Here is a 20,118-nt window from a genome sequence, read left to right as displayed (position 1 = left end):
ATTTTCCCCCTTAGCTCCCCCCCAGACTGTTTTTTTTTTTTGTTTTTTTTTTTTGGTGTTTTTGAGACAAGGTTTCCCTGTAGCCACAGCTGGCCTGGATTCGCTAATGGAGACCACCTGCCTTTGCCTCCTGAGTACTGGGATTAAAGGTGTGCACCACCATGCCCAGCTTGGGTGTTTGTTTGTTTGTTTGTTTTTTAAGGTAGTGTCTCTCTAGAAAGCCCTGGTTGGCCTGGAACTCAGTATGTAGACCAGGCTGGCCTGGAACTCACAGAGATTCACCTGCCTCTGCCTCCCCGGTGCTGGGATTAAAGGCCTGCACCACCACACCTGGCCTCAAAGTATCTTTTTTAATTTATTTATTTTTATTTTTTGTGAGTACCTATATGTATGTCTGTATACCAAGTGCATGCCTGGTCCCCACAGAGGCCAGAAGAGGGTGCCAGCTCCTCTGGAACTGAAGTTATAGGCAGTTGTGAACCACCATGTAGATGCTGGGAACTGAATCTAGGTCCTCTGCAGGAGCAGCAAGTGCTCTTACCTACCGAGCCATCTCTCCAGGCCCCCAAAGTATCTTTTATCCTCATTTGAATTTAAATCTTTTTGATAACAGATGCAGGAGTGGGGCATTTAATCCTGTCAGAATTGCTCAAATGAGAGAACATTCCTAAAGTACAGACTTAGGTACCTTTCCTTGCTTCTAAAGAAAAACAGAAACAAAAACAACACAACTGCTTGTGATGGAAACATGCTTCAAATTCCAGGCTCTCTCTTTCATCTCTCTGCTCATGGGGCTCTGGGTAGTGCCACATCTGGTGATGGTTTGTGTGAAAGGAAATAATATATGTGATAGTTTCCTGTTTGGTCATTTTAACCTATCCCTGGACTTGGATGGAATGTGACCTGCTTCATTCAGTAATAGTGTTCTGTCCCCAAGTCCAAAGTCCAAGTCCTTTACCACTAGTCCAAAGCTGCCCAGGCCTACAGTTAGGATCCTGGCGTTTTCTTGTACACAGAGAGCTGACAGCTAGACCAGAAGCAGTCATGTATTTCTTTAGAACCAAGAACTATTGCTGACAAGAGTCAAAGTCAATGATGACACTGTCACCATACTCTTTCTCTTTTTTTTTCATTTTTGGAGCCAGATTGCCTTTATTACTGAATTTAAAAAGCACATAGAGCTTTATATTGTCTAATATATAAAATAGAATTCTTTTAATATTGGTAATAAAGTAGAAAATCATGCCTACTTTGAATGATCTTCTTCTAATTGGCATTGATTCTCTCTCTAGCCAGTCTTGACATTCTTGCCCTGGAGGTCTTTCTCTGTCATTCATTTACTGCAGAAGTGGCCAGTTCTTGTCCTCCTGGACAGGTCCACTTGTGTTACTGAGTGTCTGACAGGCCATGGAATTTGTGACGTTATATCTGTACAGCAGATATAACCCAGCAGATGCCTCATACTCTTCAACTACAGAATGAGTGCCGCGTTCTCAAATCTGTGTGTATACTGAGCCGGGACATCTCATTCTGTAGCTATCACTTGCTTTTGACTCCAGTCTCTTAAACTAATTTCATTTTCTTCTTCCCTAGAGACTTTAGACATATTTGGATGCATCATTTTAGTTTGGACTTCCTGAAATGCTTACACAAAACAGAGAAATAGTAATAGTATCACAATATGTTTGCTAGGGCAGAGATGCACAAAAACTACAGTCCTAGGGCCAAGTGCAACCAGCGATTTGTTGATGTACAGAGTTTTTAATATTGATTTATTGTGTACGTGTGTGTGTGTTATATGCACGTGTGTGTGTTCATATGTGTGTTGCAAGGTGTTCCTGGAGGCCAGAAGTCATCTTTGGGATACTCAATCGCTGTCCACCGTATTTCTTGAGTCAAGGTCTCTCACTGAACCTGATTCAGCTAGCCTGGCTGACCAGCAAGCCTCTAGGATCCTACTGTCCCCACCTCCCCAGTGCTGAGATTTTAGGCTTGTGCCTGTATACTGGCTTTTTATGTGGGTCCTGGATATCCAAACTCAGGTTCGCATACTTGTATGATAAATACTTTACTGGCTGAGCCATCTCCCTAGCCCAGTTTTTATGTTTTTTAAGGAATCTAGGACAGAAAACAAACATAGACAAAGATCATATGTCCCACAAATTTTAAAATATTTGCTACCCAGCTGAGCAGGTAGTACACATGTGTAATCTCAGTACTTGAGAGGTTGAAGCAGAAGAATCATGTATTTTAGTCTAGCCTTGGGCTACACAGCAGTGAACTCCTGTCTAAGAAATAATAACAATAATAAATAATACCATAGAATATTTACTGTCTGGTCTTTCACTGAAATGGCTTGCTGATCCCTATCTTAGGCAAGCATTGTGTACTAAACTTTTAGACCTTGTATTTATAGCAACTAATGTCTGTCTTCTGATCTTTAGCCATGATGTCTTATTGGGTACAGTCTGCTATACCAAGGTAAATTATAATCTATTTATTCCAGTCTACTATTTAGTGAATTAGGTATTGGCACTATTTTTTTTTTTTTTTTGAGATAGCCTCATTATATAGCCCTGACCTTTTCTTTTTTTTTAAGGCAGAGTTTCACACTGTAGCCTAAGCTGACCTGAACTCATTATGTAGTCCAAGGTAGTCTCAAACTCATGGCAATCCTCTTGCCTTAGTCTCAAATTACATGTATGAGCCACCGTGCCCCACTGCAGCTGCCTTTTAAAATCATCTGGTGAGATTTAAAAACACTCTTGCCCCGGCCTCTCTGCCAGAGAATTGATTGCACTAAGGTGAAAAGGGAACCTAGGCTTAGATATTTCTTACGTGTGCATCAGGCACTCAGGCAATTCTGTGCAGCCAGGTCTAAGAACCCTGTGCCACACAAATGTCTATTTGTGGATTGACAATTAACCCACATTCTCAGGCAGTTTCTATTCTCATTTTCATTAAAAATATAATAGAAATGCATTATATACACTGTAATTTCAAGACAACAGTGTGGCTCAGGGAAATTTTCATGGAAATAGTTGTGAACTGTGAAGAACGTATGAAAACAGATCAGAGCTCAGAGAAACCGAATTTGAAAGATAAGAACTGAGAGGAGCGTACTGAAGAAAAAACGACTCAGTATTTCAATACCCAAATCACTGTGTAGATTTCTTGCTCTCTGGGTGAGTGTATCTATTTTCAAAAGTACCATTAACATAAACAGAGCACTAAATCTGGAGCACCTTGCTTTTTTTTTTTTTCAAAGTTGTTAAGAAGAATTATATCAGTGTGCAGGTGTCACATGCAGTTACTCAGAATCAGAAAGAAGGCTGATGGGGGTTAGAAGATCTCCATCTATCTATCTTTTTGCAACCAACCACGTCCAGGCTGTTTCTTCAATACTTCCTCTTGCTAATGAAGGTACTGGCTGGGGATGGGTCAGGCTTTCCCATCTCAGCATAAGACTGCAAGATTTGAATGTGCCCCCTGGAGTCGGCCTCACTGACCACAGCAGGTACCCAGGGGTAGGACAACAGGTGATGACAGCACTGTGCATCAGACCTCGCAGTCTTCTTCCAGCCAATTTCTTTTTCTCCCCATTTACCAATGTGTTCTTTTCCCTTTTCTTTTTATATTTTTTCAAAGCAGCAAGTGCGGAGGCAAGACACATCAAAGCAGAGATGGGAAGTGAAAGAGCTCTCGTTCTGGACAGATTAGCAAGCAATGTGGCAAAACGAAAAAGCTCAATGCCTCAGAAATTCATTGGTAAGAACGCATGCTCTTTTCTTGCTGCTGTTAGCAGATAGTTCAAATGAGATAACATGTAGATGTTTGCTGCGCGGCCCTTCCCAGCTTGGGCTCTGTTGAAACAAGATTTCCATTGTACTCTTTTCTTCTTTGTGGCTGGTTAATTCTATAGCTCTAGTATATAGAATAAAAGATATTATTAACTAGGGATTTAACTACAGAAGAGGGGAGCATTTGGTATCCAGTTTCCTAAGTGGAGTTGTTTAAAATGCTGTTCCTTCCTCTTTACTCTGAGTGGCATATGTTGCATGAATTTATGCAACTTACTCCAGTAAAATGTTCAAGATAGCATCTTTGTAATCTTTTACAAGTTGGTTCTGTTAGTGGCATGCTCAAACTTTTTTATGCTCTAAAACATATTGACATAGTTTCTTGAATTTGACTGAGAATTGGCTTTAACGGAAAGTAGTTGGAGAAAAGCATAGACTTAACACAATTTGACTTGATTATTTGTCTTACTGAAGTTAGTTTTTATACCATTGGTTTTCACATTGTCAAAACCTGCAGCAGATTGAGATGACTAAGAAATAATTATGCTTATTAAAGTGTTAGAACTTACAAATGGCAAGGCTGTTTTGCTATACTCTCCCAGATGTTTATATATGTGTGACCATATTTAAAATAGATTTGTAGCTGGAAAATAAGTAGCTGAATTAAATGTATCAGTCTTTTCTTTTTGGTCGCATTGAACTCACAGAGATCCGCCTGCCTCTACCTCCCAAGTGTTGGGATTAAAGGCTTGCACCACCACGCCCAGCATCAGTTTTATTTTAAACTGAAAGTTGGTGATATTGAAGAAAAATAGTTATTATACAAAAATAAACATTCCTCATGCCAGGCATGCACCTTTAATCCCAGCACTGGGGAGGCAGAGGCAGGCAGAGCTCCATGAATTCAAGTCCAGCCTGATCTACATAGCAAGTTCCAGGTCAGCTGGGGCTACAGGGAGACCCTGTCTCAAGAAGACCAAAAAAACAAAAATAAATAAACCTTCTTTAACACTAGTAATATTTTAGAAACTTGTCAATATTGTTTTCCAAAGCTGCTGTCGACTTCTTACTTTAGCCCTTTTGTATTTATTCTTTTCAGTAGTTTTTACAGATACTAAAACTTGCCCGGTTTTAAATCTGGCTGTTTTATTCTGACCTAAATAATGGTTTATAAATAGATGTTCTGTGTGGTTTATAGAGTATGTGGAAAGAGCCTATCACTTTTGAAATTATATGAAAAGTTGGTATTTCTGCTTATTTATTTTATTTTTATTATTTGGAAGTCTTTGTGTGCTTTTGGTCAGGTTAAGAATACATTGTAGAGCCAGGTGTGGTGGCACACACCTTTAATCCCAGCACTCAGGAGGCAGAGGCATGCACATCTCTGTGAGCTCAAGGCCAGCCTGGTCTACATAGTAAGTTCCAGGACAGCTGGGACTACAGGGAGACCCTGTCTCAAAAAGACCAAAAAAAAAAAAAGGATACATTGTAAGCTGAGGGCATGGTAGTGTAAACTGTATTTCCAGCACTTGGGAAATGAAGGCAGGAGGATCAGGAGTTCCAGGTCATCCTTACAACGTAGTGTGTTTGGGGTCAGGCTGGGCCATATGAGACCCTGTCTTTAAAAAAAAAAAAAATTAATCAGCCAGACATTGTGGCACACGCCTTTAATTCCAGCACTCAAGAGGCAGAAGCAGGTGGATCTCTGTGAGATTGAGGCCAGCCTGGTCTACATAGCAACTTCCAAGCAACCAGTCAATAAATTATGTCAGACTAAAGTTGATGTTTTGCAGTTTAGGGAGAGTCCCCTTTCTTAGGCTTTTGTCTCCACTTGGTGAGGACTGTCAGGGGGTTCGTGGTGACTTCCAAGAAAGATGGGGTACAGTGGGACTCCAGAGTACTGCCTATGTCTCTTTTGACCTTGCTTGTGTGGATAGTTTCTGATGAGTACTAAGGAAAGCTTGGATCACTGTTCCATATGAGTGTATTTTAATTGAGGGAAAGTTTTGATTCTGGAAATGACTGAAGCTGAGTGGAGAGGAGAGGAGAGGAGAGGAGAGAGGGACAAGGGGAACCAAGAACAGAGTTTTGGTTTCAATCTAGTTTTAGTCAATCCACTTTGTTGAAAGAGCACTAAAATTTGAGACAGAGTCCTCACAGTTGTCCTAAACCTACTACTGTCCAACCAGAGACCTGCTTACTGTGATAGATGTTGCTTTGATTTTTTTTCATGGCTTAAAAACTGTAACATGTTTCCAAAATCCAGATCCATGTGGTTTCCTCTGTTGCCTCAGGATCAATCCAGTTGGTTTGTTACCATGGTAACGCTAAAGTTTCACTCCACCTTTGGACTCCGCAGAATGACTTTGGACGTGCTGATCTGTCTCGTCTTCTGAACCATCACACTCTCTGGGTGCTAGAATCAGGAACTTAGTGGAGTTAACATTTTACTAATACATTTTGATCTTTGATAAGTTCACGTTCATGTATTTCACATATGTATATAATGTAGTCTGGTCATTCTCCCTGCTTTCTTATTTCCCTTCCACCCCTGCCAGCCTCCCTTCTTCCTTACAAACTTCTGTATTACTAGTTTGGGTTTTGTTTAGTGTCCCACACAGTTTAACTAAGGATATCTGTGTGACCCTGACTTTGTACTAACTATAGAGCCCAATGGGTTCACCAGTGGGTATACAACTGGATAGAAGTAGCTCTTGATTTGAGCTGAAGTAAACACTTCAGAACCCAGAATAATTGAGGGATTTTTTTTTTTTTGGCAATACAGCACAATTATGACAGCACTTAGCTGTGTTTCTTAACTGTTTAGACAAGGCACATAGCCCCTTCTGGGCCTCTATTTACTCATCTGTGAATAAGAAGACTAAATAGATGATGAAGTGAACAGGAAGGACACCCCTTCTGAGTCTATAAGATGATCTGGAACTCTTAGGCAACTGTGATAAATACCAGCATGTGTTTAGAGAGCCTGCACGTGTTGAGTTTGGTAACCTTTTCTCGAGGCTTTAAAGATAGAGCATTCATGTCACAAACCATATCATGTTATGAGGTGGGCTTTTTTTGTTATTTGGATGATAGAACCCAGAGGCCTCTAGGATGCTAGGTAAGTGCTCTACTACTGATCTACATTCCCAGTCCTTAAAGAGTTTTATGGGTTAGTTTTGGTTTCTCTCTCTCTCTCTCTCTCTCTCTCTCTCTCTCTTTCTCCCTCTCCCTCTCTCCCTCTCTCCCTCTCTCCTTCTCTTTCCCTCTCTCTTCTTGAGGAAAATATTATTACAGCTGAGACTCTAATAAAGTAGTTGTGTTACCTCAAATCCTTTTTTTTTTTTTTTGGTTTTTTTGAGACAGGGTCTCCCTGTAGCCCCAGCTGACCTTGAACTCACTTTGTAGACCAGGCTGGCCTTGAACTCACAGAGATCCTCCTGCCTCTGCCTCCTGAGTGCTGGGATAAAAGGCGTGTGCCACCACGCCCAGCTCAAATCCCTATTATTTCCTTAGGATAGCACTGTACAGCTTGCTCATTTGCTCTTGTACCCATTTATCATCATGTGAATGGTAAACCAGGCAGGTGACCCACATATGTATTCCAGCACTTGAGAGGTGGAAGGAAAAGGATTAGGAGTTCAAGGTCATCTTCTCAAGTTCAAGGCCAAACTAGGCTACATGTGTTCCTACCTCAAAAAGCAAATCTGAAGGGGCTGGAGCAATGGCTCAGCAGTTAAGAGCACTGGCTGCAGAGGACCCAGGTTTACTTCCCAGAACCCACATGGTAGCTAACAACCATCTGTAACTCCAGTTCCAGGGAGGCTGACACCCTCTTCTGACCTCTGAGGGCACTGCAGGCATGTGGTACACTTACATACAGGCCAAACACCCATACACATAAAATTAAAAATAAATAAAATATTTTTTAAAAAGCAAACCTCAAGCAAGTGTAATGGTGTGTAACTTTAATCCCAGCACTCAGGAGGCAGAAGCAGAGGCAGGTGGATCTCTGTGACATCAAGGCCAGCCTGGACTACATAGTGAGTTCAAGGTCAGCTGGGGCTACAGGGAGACCCTGTCTCAAAAAGACCCCTTCAAAAAAAGAGGTTTTTTAGGGGCTGGGAAGATGGCTGAGTCAGTAACATGTCTGCTGCACAGCACAAGGACCTGAGTTCATCCCCCAGAACCCACATAAAAGCTCTTATAATCCCGTCAGGAAGCAGGTGGATGCCGAGGGCTCACCGACCAGCCAGTCTAGCCAAATTTGCAAGCTCCAGGTTCACTGAGGGACTCTCTAAAAATCTAAGGTAGAAAGCAATTGAGGAAAAACCAAACGTTGACTCCTGATCTCCACGTGCACGTGCACACGCACAAAGAAAAAAGAAGAGATGTCAAAGGAAACCCTTGAGTCATTAAACTGAATCAGCTTCATAATAGAAAACATTAACAATAAATAAATAAAAACATTAACAATAAAACAAAAATAAATAAATAAATAAATAAATAAATAAATAAAACAAGAGAAGGAGAAAAGAGCATTTCCTGTGATTCTGCAGCATATGTATGCACAAGCAGCTCCGCCCTTCTCCCTCTTCCCTCCTCGCCTCTCTTTCCTCTCCAAAACACCATTTTCTGAAACGATTCAGCTGCTTGGGAAATGGCACTGAGTGGGCTGTGAAAAATGAGTCACCCCTTTAGTCCTCTCTAAGGGTGCCCAGCTCTCACACCAACCCTTACTGCCAGACCCCTGGAACTGTGAGAGCAGAGGTAAAATTGTACCCTCAGGTTAGCCTGTTCCTTCCCTGCCAGGCGGAGATGATTACCAGTCCGCAGTGTGTTTCAGCTATTAGAGACCAAGTGGGTAAGAGGAGCAGATGGGATCAAGTCTAAATCATTTGGAAACAGGAAAACTACAGTGTCAAAAATAAAAGTAAGTGGCCTATGTATGGAAAACAAAATGTCGCTAATTCTTTTTTTTTTTTTTTTTTTTTTTTTTTTTTTTGTCTTTTTTGAGTCAGAGTCTCCCCCCAGCTATCCTGGAACTCACTATGTAGACCAGGCTGGCCTTGAACTCACAGAGATCCGCCTGCCTCTGCCTCCCTGAGTGCTAGGATTAAAGGCGTGCACCACCATACCCGGAATAATGTTGCTAATTCTTTAAGAAACTTTATATGTTTTTGTGTCAGGTGGGAAATAAGTTGACTCACATACATCAAATTCTGTATCTTTTCTTTTCAAAAAATAAGAACTTGCATCTAATACCCTAACCTGAACTCTTGTCCCATTATAAACTTGTTTGGCTATACTTCAAATTAGGCTATCCTCAAAGTTGACTCAAAATGGAGGACAGAGTTTTCTCCCAGAGCAAGGAGAAAATTTACTTGTTTCTGCGCTGTTGCTGGGTTTTTTTCTTCTGGTTTTTTTTTTCCTCCCACAGAAATGTGACTTACAGCATCTCCTTATTTTATTCTATGTATTACTTTATTAAAGAGAGTTCTCATGTTGAAAAGAATATGAAAAAAGATCTCTGTTACTCTTGGTAAACATGTTAGTGAGGTTTTGACACTTCAAGAAACACCGTCAGTTTTCACTGTAAAGGTACAAATGAGAAGTTGCCTGCTTTGGCTACAGCAGCAGGAAGCAGTTTTAACACGAGTTTTTAAGAGCAGCCAGTGTCTTCTCCCAGCCCTTCCCAAAGTCTTCAGATCCCCGTTTCCATAAACACTGCAGAGTTGGCACATTTTAAGGATGTTAGGAACCTCCAGAGAAGAAAAGAGGACCAGAGGCCTGGGGAGACACCACTGGAGGTGGTCTAGCAGGCTGCAGTCCCGCCTGGCCTCCTTCTCCAAGAGGTCCCTAGAGCAGCTCATAGCACGTGTGCGGAGGAGCTGGGCATAGCAAGGGGGCTGGTCCTTGAAGCTGTTGGAGGAAAAGCCCTGAAGAAGGCAGTTGTTCTGTGTCTAAAGTGTCTCCTTGAGAAAAGAGCCATCTTCCCCTGTAATTCCATCAGGACAGGCGAGCAGCGTGTCTCAGATGACGAGAGCAATATAATGTGGTCTTCAGCTCAGGCCTCCTGTCATCCTTGTGGCTCTTGTACTTCTCCTTCCTGGTGCTGCCTGTCTCCCTCTTGGAAGAAGTGTTTGTAATTCCAGTTTCCCTTGAGATCAGAGCCACTACAACCACCAGACACCCCATTTTCCTTGATTAGCTGCTTGCCTTGCTCTGTCTGTCTCTCTCTCTCTTTCTCTGCCTCTCTCTCTGTTGCTCACTCTCTCACTCCTTGCAGTAAGGGCAAATAATAAGACCTGTGGGACATAATATGAAACAGCAGCAAACACATTTAAGTTGACCTGAGAAACTTAAGGACTCAAAATCTGTATGTTCTCATTACCCCATCATGGCAGCTATAATTTTGAATTTATATTATTTTTCTGAAGATCAAATCATTTTTGCCTCCCTCTTGAGGTAATAAAATCTGTTTCAGTGGCTCCCAATGAATGTTGTAGCAACTAGGCCTCTGCGTCGGCCACCATGAACTGCTCTATCTTCACACTTCTTGGTTCCCTTTCCCTCTTTTGTGCAGTCCTCTGTCTGGATGGTCTCCCTCACATGTCCCTGCCCTGATCCTCCCCCAGCCCATCTCCACTCTGCCCTCCAAGCCTGTGCAGTATTCTGCCTCTTGCTATGGATGTGTGTCCACCACCTCTGATTACAAGGAGACGTGATGGAGTAGATTCCTTTTTCCCCCATAGTTTCCTCTCCCACTTGCTTGTATACTGTAAACTTTGTTCTAACCTGAAGCCAGCATGGAGGATGCTGCCAGTGATAAAGTACTGCAAATGCTGTAGCCTTTCTATGGGACTGCAGGATTTGTATTTCCCACAGCAAAAACAGAAGCAGTAATAGGTCACCGATTTATGAGTGCTCATATGTGCCAGGAACTCTGTTAAGTACTGTGTGTAGACATCACAATGCTGCATCATAGATACTTCTCAAATGCATGTGCTGGTGGTTGTGGGAAGAAAAAAAAAATCACCACAGTTTCTACTAATACCTGCTTTCTCCCACCGTGAGGGGAACTGTCCCAGCAGAGTATCTGAAGTCACTGCCTGTGGAGGGCTGGGCCTCCGTGGGCAAGAAGGGCACCAGCAGCAGCATGTGCTGAGATGTGACTCTTGGATTGCAGCCTGGTTCTCCTCTCTCCACTGGTTGACCTTGAAAAGTGAAGCGGTCTGTTTGTGCCTTTGGTTCTTCATCTGTCAGAGAGAGAATACTCCATACCTTAAAAATGTGAGAGTGTCAGGGCTAGACAGATGGCTTGGTGGTTAAGAGCACTGGCTGCTCTTACAGAGAACCTGAGTTCAAGTCTTAGCACCCATATGGCAGCTAACAACTGTTCGTAACTCCAGTTCCAGGGGATCCGACACCCTCTTCTGACCTCCCTGGGCATTGCACGACATGGGTGCACTTACATACAGGCAGGCAATACACTCATACGCATAAAATAAAAACAAAAAAAATTTTAATGTGACAATGTGCTAAGTATCTAGCACAGTACCCTGTATACAGTAGGGCCTCAATAAAAGTAGCTGTTGTCATTAGTGTTGTGTATATAAGGCACAGTGTGAAGTATAAGGACCAGAAGTGAATGGATTAAGCATAGGATGTCGACCCTGGACCCTGAAGACAGAGTTCTGGTCTACATGCCCAGGCTGCGATTCTGGACTTCCAGTTGACACGTAGAGGCCAAACAACTTCTGCCCTCCCCATACTGCATCAGTCCAGGTGGGCAGCTGCTCAGTTTAGAGTTACAAAAATCTAGGTGTTAGAGTTCAACATGTTTAAAAAGGTTCATAAGGGTTGGGCGTGGTGGTGTGCGCCTTTAATCCCAGCCCTCAGGAGGCAGAGGCAGGTGGATTTTTGTGAGATCAAGGCTACCCTGGTTCACACTGTGACTTCCAGGTTGGCTGTGACTAGAGAGGCCCTGTTAAAAAACAACCAACAAGGGTTGGAGAGATCGCTCAGCGGTTAAGAACACTGGTTGTTCTTGCAGAAGACCCAGGTTTGAATCCCAGCACCCACATGGCAGCTAATAACTGTCTATAACCCCAGTTCCAGGGGATCCAATGGCCTCTTCTGTCCCTGCGAGCATTGCACGACATGGGTGCACTTACCTACAGTCAGACAATACACTCATACACATAAAAATAATAAAACATAAAATAATTTTAAAAAAATGTTTCTAAGGAAGGAATGGCCCAACAAGGCAGCCTTGGTTTCTAATTTTAGGATTCATTGTTGCCATTTGTATTTTCATCGGAAGAAAACCTCTATTCTGCCTGAAGCTGGTATCATGAATCATTCAAACGCGTGGTGTGATTTGACTAGAAGCTGGACCAGAGACTCAGAGCAGCTTTGGAAGCAGTTACAGTCTTGCGGTTTGACTAACCTTTTTTATGAGCGTGTTACTAAAGAAACGTGAGCTGTTGGCTTTTCAATTACTGTAGCCTGCCCCTTCTGAGTTTCATATACATTGAGTCATCGAGTCTGCAGGTGACTGATAATCATCTGCACCGCTCAAGTTACCGTAACTGGGAGAGGAGGGGATCTGATCATCGCAAATAATGTACAGATGAAGATCTTCAGTTCTCCCATCTCCATGGTGAACCATGGTCTGCATCAGCCACAGAAGCAGTTGCCTGTTTCCACTCTTCCAGGGGTCTGTCTTCCCTTCATGTTTTGCCTCTTTCCAAGTTAGGACTCACCTGTCCTCTGGCATGTGCTGTAGGTGGTACGGATTATGAATTTGTATGTGAATGCACACTCCTGAGAGAGAGGATGAAAGCAAAGTTGATGTTGTGCCTACCCCACCCTAGAAACTCCAGAGCATCTCTGTTATATGAAAAGATGAAGAGATTCAAGATGACTCCTAGTGATTTATGGAGTTTGGCAGAGCCAGCCACAGTGAGAAACCATCAGTGTCCTTGAGCAGGCTAAGAAACCAAATTTCCTCACACCTGTGTCATTTCCAGGGGAATGAATGTGTGTGAACGTGGGTGGCTTTCCGGCTCTCAGTGCCGTTCCTCCAGACAGCCCTCATCAAAAATACAGCCAGTCTGGGAGCCGAAAATAAAAACCATTGGTTACTTTGGCAAAGATGTATATTTCTGTTGCTTCCTAATGAGTTGCCAAGATAGGGTGTTTTTCTTTTCTTTGTTTCCTTTTTCTCTGGGTATTAGTTTAGAAATTATCAAATTGTAGGTGATGGGGATACAGGATAAATCAGTCTGGTTAGATTAGATCTTCTAGGCCTTTCTGCCTTCAACATCTCCCTGTTCTGGTACATCTTACTCATTGCTGTTAGATTAACCACAGCCTCTCTTTCTTAAGAGCATGTAGCCATTTTCCATTTGCTCTGTTTTCAAATCAAAATTCTATGATTGGTTCTTCTAAATGTTCATCATTTGGCCCTACCACATGTTGGGAGGGGAAGGGTTGTCTGTTAGTTTGTGGTACTGGGACTGAGCCCAGAGCCTTACACATACTAGACAAGTACCTACCACTGAACATTTTTTAAATTATTTTTTAAATAAATATTATATTTTTTATTTTATGTGTATGAGTATATTGCCCACATGTATCAGGCAATTGTGTCATGCAATGCCTGTGGTGGTCAGAAGAGGGTGTCAGATCCCCTGGAACTGGAGTTATGAATGGTTATTAGGTACCATGTGGGTGCTGGGAACAGAACCCAGGTCCTCTTCAAGAACAGCCAGTGCTCTTAACTGCTGAGCCATCTCTCCAGCCCTTTAAAATTACTTTTTGAGACAAAACTTCACTGAGTTGCTCAAACTGACCTTGAACTTCCTTTGTAGCCCAGGCAGGACTTCAGCTCCTAGCCTCAGCCTCAGGAGTAGTTGAGATTACAAACCTGGAACCACCCAAACTGGCTCCCTTCCTTCCTTCCTTCCTTCCTTCCTTCCTTCCTTCCTTCCTTCCTTCCTTCCTTCCTTCCTTCCCTTCTTCCTTTTTCCAAATCTTTCTTTCCCACAATACAGGGTATAATCAGCCTAGAAGCACACAAGATATATATAAACTTTGTTCCACATGAAAAGAAAATCAGGGCTATGAGATGGCTTAGTGGGTAAAGGTGCTTGCTGCCAAGCCTGACAACTTGAATTCAGTCCCCATCCTGGGTTCCACATGATAGAAGGAGAGAGCCAATTTCCACAAATGCCTCTGATCTCCACACATATGTTATGACACATGTACGTGCTCCTCCTCCCCATACACAAAATGAATAAATAATTGTTAAAAAAAAAAAAAGAAAGAAAAGAAAAAGAAAATGCTGACTGGCATTTGCCAAGTGTTACCTATGTGCCTGGAGCTGTCCTGCGTACTTTCTAGTGGCCCCATGAGGAGCTGCAGTTACTGTGCCCCATTTCACGCAAGCTCACACAACTAGTAACCAATGAAGCCAGAATCAAACCAGTTCATGTGACTCAGCCATGACAGATGCCCCAGTGTATGGACATTAGAGTATGAAATCTGAGAAGCCTCTGCTGCCCATGTCTGGCCTCTGTACCTTCATTGCTGCTCCTTCCTCAGTCAGAACAAACCAGTTCCTGCCAGCTCATGAGGACCCGTCTCAAAATTTAGATTCTTCCAAGAATGCTTTCCTTCCCCAGGGTATTTCTGAAGTTTTAGCATTCCCTTAATGCTGAAATATACAATTCATACCAAATGGTCTTGCCTTTACTTGTATGCTAACATACGTGTGTGTGTGTGTGTGTGTGTGTGTGTGTGTATCCAATTCAACATATAAATGTCTTATTTCTATCCTGCTAGATTGGAGACAGCTCAAGATCAGGAACTGTTTTTTCAAATTCTCTCTCTCTCTCTCTCTCTCTCTCTCTCTCTGTCATTTTCTTTCTTTCACTTCTGAACCCTTTTCTGTTAGGCCTAGCAAATGTTCCAGAAGGAAAGGACAGGGCTCAGCAAACCTCTCTAGGATTCAAAATCAACACAGTGACCTCAACCTCATGTCTAGTATTATCTCATCTCCCATGTTCTCTCCTCCATCTCCCAGCCCACAGCAAGCTGCCACTGCCCCAGGCATAGTCCCTGACTTCTCTGTGGCCAGAGAGTCTCCTGTTTTCTAACACACAGCACCCACAGGTGCTGCCGGCGGCTAACTCAGCTTTCAGAATGTCTCAGCAGTTCAACATGAGAAGTAGAAAGGGTGACCACAAGTAAATGTCCTCAGCTAGGTGTGAGATAAGTCCTAAGGATCCCATGTGCATCTAGGATGCCTCTACCAAGCAAGATCAGCACCAGGCGGCAGGCATTCCAGAGGCTGGCATTGTGGTACACACCTCATCACCTCATCTCAGCACTTAGGAGGCTGAGGCAGGAAGATCACGAATTCTAGGTCAGGATGGGCTATGTGTAGAGAGACTGCCAAAAGGAAAGAAAGAAAGAAAGAGAGAAGAAAAAGAAAGGAAGAAAGAAAAGAATCGTAATAAAAAAATAAAGATCATGGTTTCTCATTAAGAAAGCTTTTCTAGGGCTGGGATTGTAGCTCAGTTGGTTGAGTGTTTGCCTAGCATGCACAAATCCCTGGGTTTCATCCCCAGTGCAAGCTCTGATGGTACATGCCTGTATTCTAAGCACTTGGGAAGTAGAGGCAGGACAGGAGGATCAGGAGTTCAAGGTCATCCTCAGCTGTACAGTGAGTTCAAGGACAGCCTGGGTTACATAAGACCTGTCTCAAAAAGACAAAAAGGAAGCCCAGCATGGTGGCACACGCCTTTAATCTCTGTGAGTTCAAGGCCAGTAAAAGGACTTTCTAAATCGGACACCAGTTGCTCAGGAATTAAGGTCAACAATCAACAAGTGGGACCCTCATTAAACTAAAAAACTTCTGTATATGCAAGTCAATAAACATCATAAAAAAAAAAAAAGAAAAAAACAAGAAAGTGAAGAGAGCTGGTGTGGTGACACACACCTTTAATCCCCCACACTCAGGAGGCAAAGGAAGGAGGATCTCTGTGAGTTTGAGGCCAGCCTAGTCTACAGAGCAAGTTTCAGGTCAGCCAAGGCTACATAGCAAGACCATATCTCAAAAAAGGGGGTGGGTAAGAGAAAGAGAGAGAGAAATAGAGAGAAAACTGAAAGCTGCCATGGCTAATTACTGAGCATCTCTGCTCTTTGTGGTACTCCCTGCCCCCCTGGGTGCCACATATCACAAGCAGAAAATAACATGCTAGAAATCAGTCTGGAGGAAGCGGTGCTGTAAGCGTCCATGACAGTGAGGCCCCAAGTCCCACACAGTGGCAGCCTCTCCCTCTAAGCCTGCCCCATCTTTGCTTCTCCAGTTGTCGCACCTCACAACATGGCCTCACCTAATGATGTCTCTGCCCCTCCTTTTGCCCATTGGCTTTATTTTGACCATCCAAACATGTGATTGGTATACAACATCCCTTGAGACTTCATCTCCCCATGAAACCAAGCCTGCCATGGCTGGGTGCACGTGAGTAGCAGCAACAGCTTACCCTTCCTCACTTTTGGAGACTCTGGAGAACACTTTCCCTCACTCTCTCCTTGGTGTGGCTTTCTCTGTAACCCTCCTCTCTTCTTCCAGGTGAAAAGCGCCACTGTTTTGACATCAACTACAATTCCAGCTACATGTACGAGAAGGAGAGTGAGATGATGCAGACCCGGATGATGGACCAAGCCATCAATAACGCCATCAGCTATCTCGGTGCCGAAGCCCTGCGCCCCTTAGTCCAGACCCCACCTGCTCCCACCTCCGAGATGGTCCCAGTTATCAGCAGCATGTATCCCATAGCCCTTACCAGGGCTGAGATGCCCAACGGGGCCCCGCAGGACCTGGAAAAGAAGAGCATTCACCTGCCAGAGAAGAACCTGCCTTCTGAAAGAGGCCTGTCCCCCAATAACAGTGGCCACGACTCCACAGACACAGACAGCAACCATGAGGAACGCCAGAATCACATCTACCAGCAAAGCCACATGGTCCTTCCCCGGGCCCGAAACGGGATGCCACTTCTGAAGGATATCCCCCGTTCTTTCGAACTCTTCAAGCCCCCTCCCATCTGCCCAAGAGACTCCATCAAAGTGATCAACAAAGAAGGGGAGGTGATGGATGTGTTTCGGTGTGACCACTGTCGCGTCCTCTTCCTGGATTATGTGATGTTCACCATCCACATGGGGTGCCACGGCTTCCGTGACCCTTTCGAGTGTAACATGTGTGGATATCGAAGCCACGATCGTTATGAGTTCTCCTCTCACATCGCCAGAGGAGAACACAGAGCCATGCTGAAGTGAGCATCGGTCTTCAAGCTCAGTCCTAAGGATTCAACATCATTTTTAAAAACTAAAAATAACCCCACCTAGTAGACTGCACTCAAGCCCACAGTTCTGCCCACAGTGTTTTTAGCATCCAGAGTTATGTTCGCATGTGCAGCAGGAGAAACAGTGTCTTCATTCAGAAACTGTTCGCAACTCTATCATGTTACTTTGTGAAGCCTTTGTTTCCCATCAGTTGAATTTGATGGGATTTCAAAACCAAAGAAATATCTAGTCCATTATCTTTTGTAGCACGAGACAGCTATCCACTGGAGTTTGCTGCCTATCGGAACAGTCCCCCAGTCATGCTGCATGAGACTTTCTTTGGGCTGCACAGCCCTATGTGGAAAAGCGTTTTGATCCTATGCCCAGATCCACAAAGAGGAGCTGACCAGCTGCCCTTGCCCTTGGGCACCAACGCAAGTCAGAAGGGTTAGGACATAATCTCCCCATCCCTTCACAGTCTAAGAGTCAGGAAAGACCAGCCATTCAATAAGTGCCTGCTGTCAGTTGTGGAAGATCCCAGTCCCAGAGCTTCAGATTCACTTCTTGCTACACAAGCAAGCCAAAGTCCTCCGAGGACCCTTCTGCTTTACCCTTTACCTGCCCATCACCAGGAAAAGCTGAGCTGCTTTGGACTAAGCCAGTTGTCTGTGGGAGAAATTCTATGCCAGAAAAACTGATGCTTTTATATATTGAGCATCAGTGAAACTCGGTGTGCTTGTGGGGTTCAGTCCACAGTGCCAGAAAAAAAGTAAAGAAAAAGGAGGAAAAGAAAGATCGGCAGAGCAGGTGTGTAGGGGACACAATCTGGCAGCACAGACAGGAAGAGTGCCCAGCTACTGAGAGTTCTAGACTCCTTCACGCATACTGGTTGAAGACCCAAAGAAAATTTGGAAAATAATTTCAGACACATGCACGCACACGCACATGATCCAAAATGTACTACCTCTCCTGCCCCATAGGACAGAAATCAGAGACAGGTGCCACGTGTTTTGTTTAGATCCAGCTGTTTTAAGGACACAATTCTCCTAGATTAGGCATGTGTGGCTTTTATTTTTGTTTTTGTTTTGTATTTTAAAACAGGGTCTCATGGAGTCCAGGTTGGCCTCAAGCTCACTATGTAGATGAGGCTGGCCTGAATGCCTGATCCTCCTTCCTTAGCCTACTAAGTGCTTAGATTATAGGTATATACCATCATATTTTTGTATTTTTGCCATCTTAAACTGGAGTTGCTGCAATCCACTATAATTCTCCTTTTTTAATTATTTTTATTTTGTGTGTATGAATGTATTGCCCGTGTTTTTGTTTTGCTTTGTGGGTTTTTTGGAGGGTTTTTTTGGGTTTTTTGTTTTGTTTTTTTTTTTTCATCTTTTTGAGACAGGGTCTCCCTGTAAGTCCCAGCTGGCCTGGAACTCATATAGACCAGGCTGGCCTTGAACCCATAGAGATCCGCCTGCCTCTGCCTCTTGAGTGCTGGGATTAAAGGTGTGCACCACCACACCCAGCCCTTTTTTTTTCTTTTTGGAAACAGGGTCTCCCTGTAGCCCCCAGCTGGGCTGGAACTCGCTATGTAGACCAGACTGGCCTTGAACTCACAGAGATCCACCTGCCTCTGCCTCCCGAGTGCTGGGATTAAAGGCATGCGCCACCACAAAAATTCTTTAAAGTTTGATTTTATTCTGTAGATGGACCAGTCATCTTTGTCACTATACAGGGCATCAGGAAGAGCTGTTCTTCCTTTTAAAATCAGCCCTGGAATAGAGGTCTCAACACTTGTTTGCTGAGTCCATATTTGCTTCTAAGTGTGTAATTCGGTACAAATCATTTTTTTTTTTTTAATTTTGGTCTTTTTGAGACAAGGTCTCCCTGTAGCCCCACCTGTCCTGGAGCTCACTATGTAGACCAGGCTGGCCTGGGACTCACAGAGATCTGCCCGCCTCTGCCTCTGGAGTGTTGGGATTAAAGGCATGTACCACCATGCCCAGCTGTATAAATCATTTAACTCTTAAAAACTAAATTTCCTCTCTGGGGCTACAAGAGACCCTGTCTCAAAAAGGTCCAAAAAAATTTTTTTAGACTGTCTTGAAAGTCTCTTCCCGTTTTGATGCGTGATTATACAGTAACCACAAGTTGTGTTTTAGACCTCTTGATGTATGGGTATTGGCAGAAAAGTCTATATATGAAAATATGTTTCACATTTCTTTGGTGTGAAAATGCAAGTGTGTTAAGTTTTTCCTTTAACCACTGGGTCATGAATGTGAAGAACACAGTGAGCAGGAACGAAACACAGGAAAGTATTTTGATCTTGCCCAAAGTGTGCACACAAATTGGCATCTGCAGCTGTTTGCCAGAGTCTTTTCCTTTCTTTCTTTCCTTTTTTTTTAGAACTTGTGTTAGGGAAAATGGATTCTGCTTCCAGGGCCAATTTCACAAAGGCAACTTACAAATTAGGAGCTAGCTTTATGAACATTTCTGCCAGGGCCAAGAATCCCAAATTTCTGGTAGATTAGTGTTTTATTTCTAAAGGGTTTATGGATTCAGCTTTCACTCAACTCATTTATGCACTGCCAGTAATTAAAACGTTCCACCTCTGACTCGCAAATGGCTTAGCTCGATTTGTAGCATGATGTCTGTCTCAAGAAAAAAAAAAGGTTTATGAAATTCCATGGCAACAGTCCCAGTGTGTCTGAGACTTCAGCTGAAGGGCTAGGTGTCCTTTGCTGGGGAGTCTTCAGCAGATCTCGCTGCTGAATTGTGCCAGATGGTTCATGCCCATTGTGAAAGAGGATCTCACACATCCTGTTCAGAGGACATGAGATAGACAGTTGGGAAGCAGGGACTGGTAGGAAAGGTATAGAGATAGGCATTCCCACCAGAACGCTGCTGGTGTCTGCTGCAGACCCCAACTCTCTCTCTCTCTCTCTCTCTCTCTCTCTCTCTCTCT

At 43.5% G+C, this 20,118-nt stretch overlaps 1 protein-coding gene across 2 annotated transcripts in view; it reads left to right on the top strand.

Annotated features, from left to right (window-relative positions):
* Ikzf3 (IKAROS family zinc finger 3) overlaps positions 1–17,419 on the top strand; it is a 62,961-nt gene extending 45,542 nt beyond the window's left edge. Inside the window, exons 1-3 of one of the 2 annotated variants that reach the window (XM_008845323.1) lie at positions 3,199–3,539; positions 3,652–3,768; positions 16,447–17,419. In XM_008845323.1, the coding sequence (XP_008843545.1) occupies positions 3,684–3,768; positions 16,447–17,150 (789 nt within the window). In that variant the 5' untranslated portion in view covers positions 3,199–3,539; positions 3,652–3,683 and the 3' untranslated portion in view covers positions 17,151–17,419. Of the gene's footprint in view, positions 1–3,198; positions 3,540–3,651; positions 3,769–16,446 lie in introns of those variants that run through there. The other variant, XM_017801146.1, reaches the window with a different exon arrangement.
* The last annotated feature ends 2,699 nt before the right edge of the window (positions 17,420–20,118 follow it).

Source organism: Nannospalax galili, unplaced genomic scaffold, assembly GCF_000622305.1.
Source record: "Nannospalax galili isolate Female #2095 unplaced genomic scaffold, S.galili_v1.0 scaffold1382, whole genome shotgun sequence".
NCBI classification, from domain to species: Eukaryota; Metazoa; Chordata; class Mammalia; order Rodentia; family Spalacidae; genus Nannospalax; species Nannospalax galili.
The sequence above is the reverse complement of the archived record's forward strand: the minus strand, read 5'-3'. Positions and strand labels throughout refer to the sequence as shown.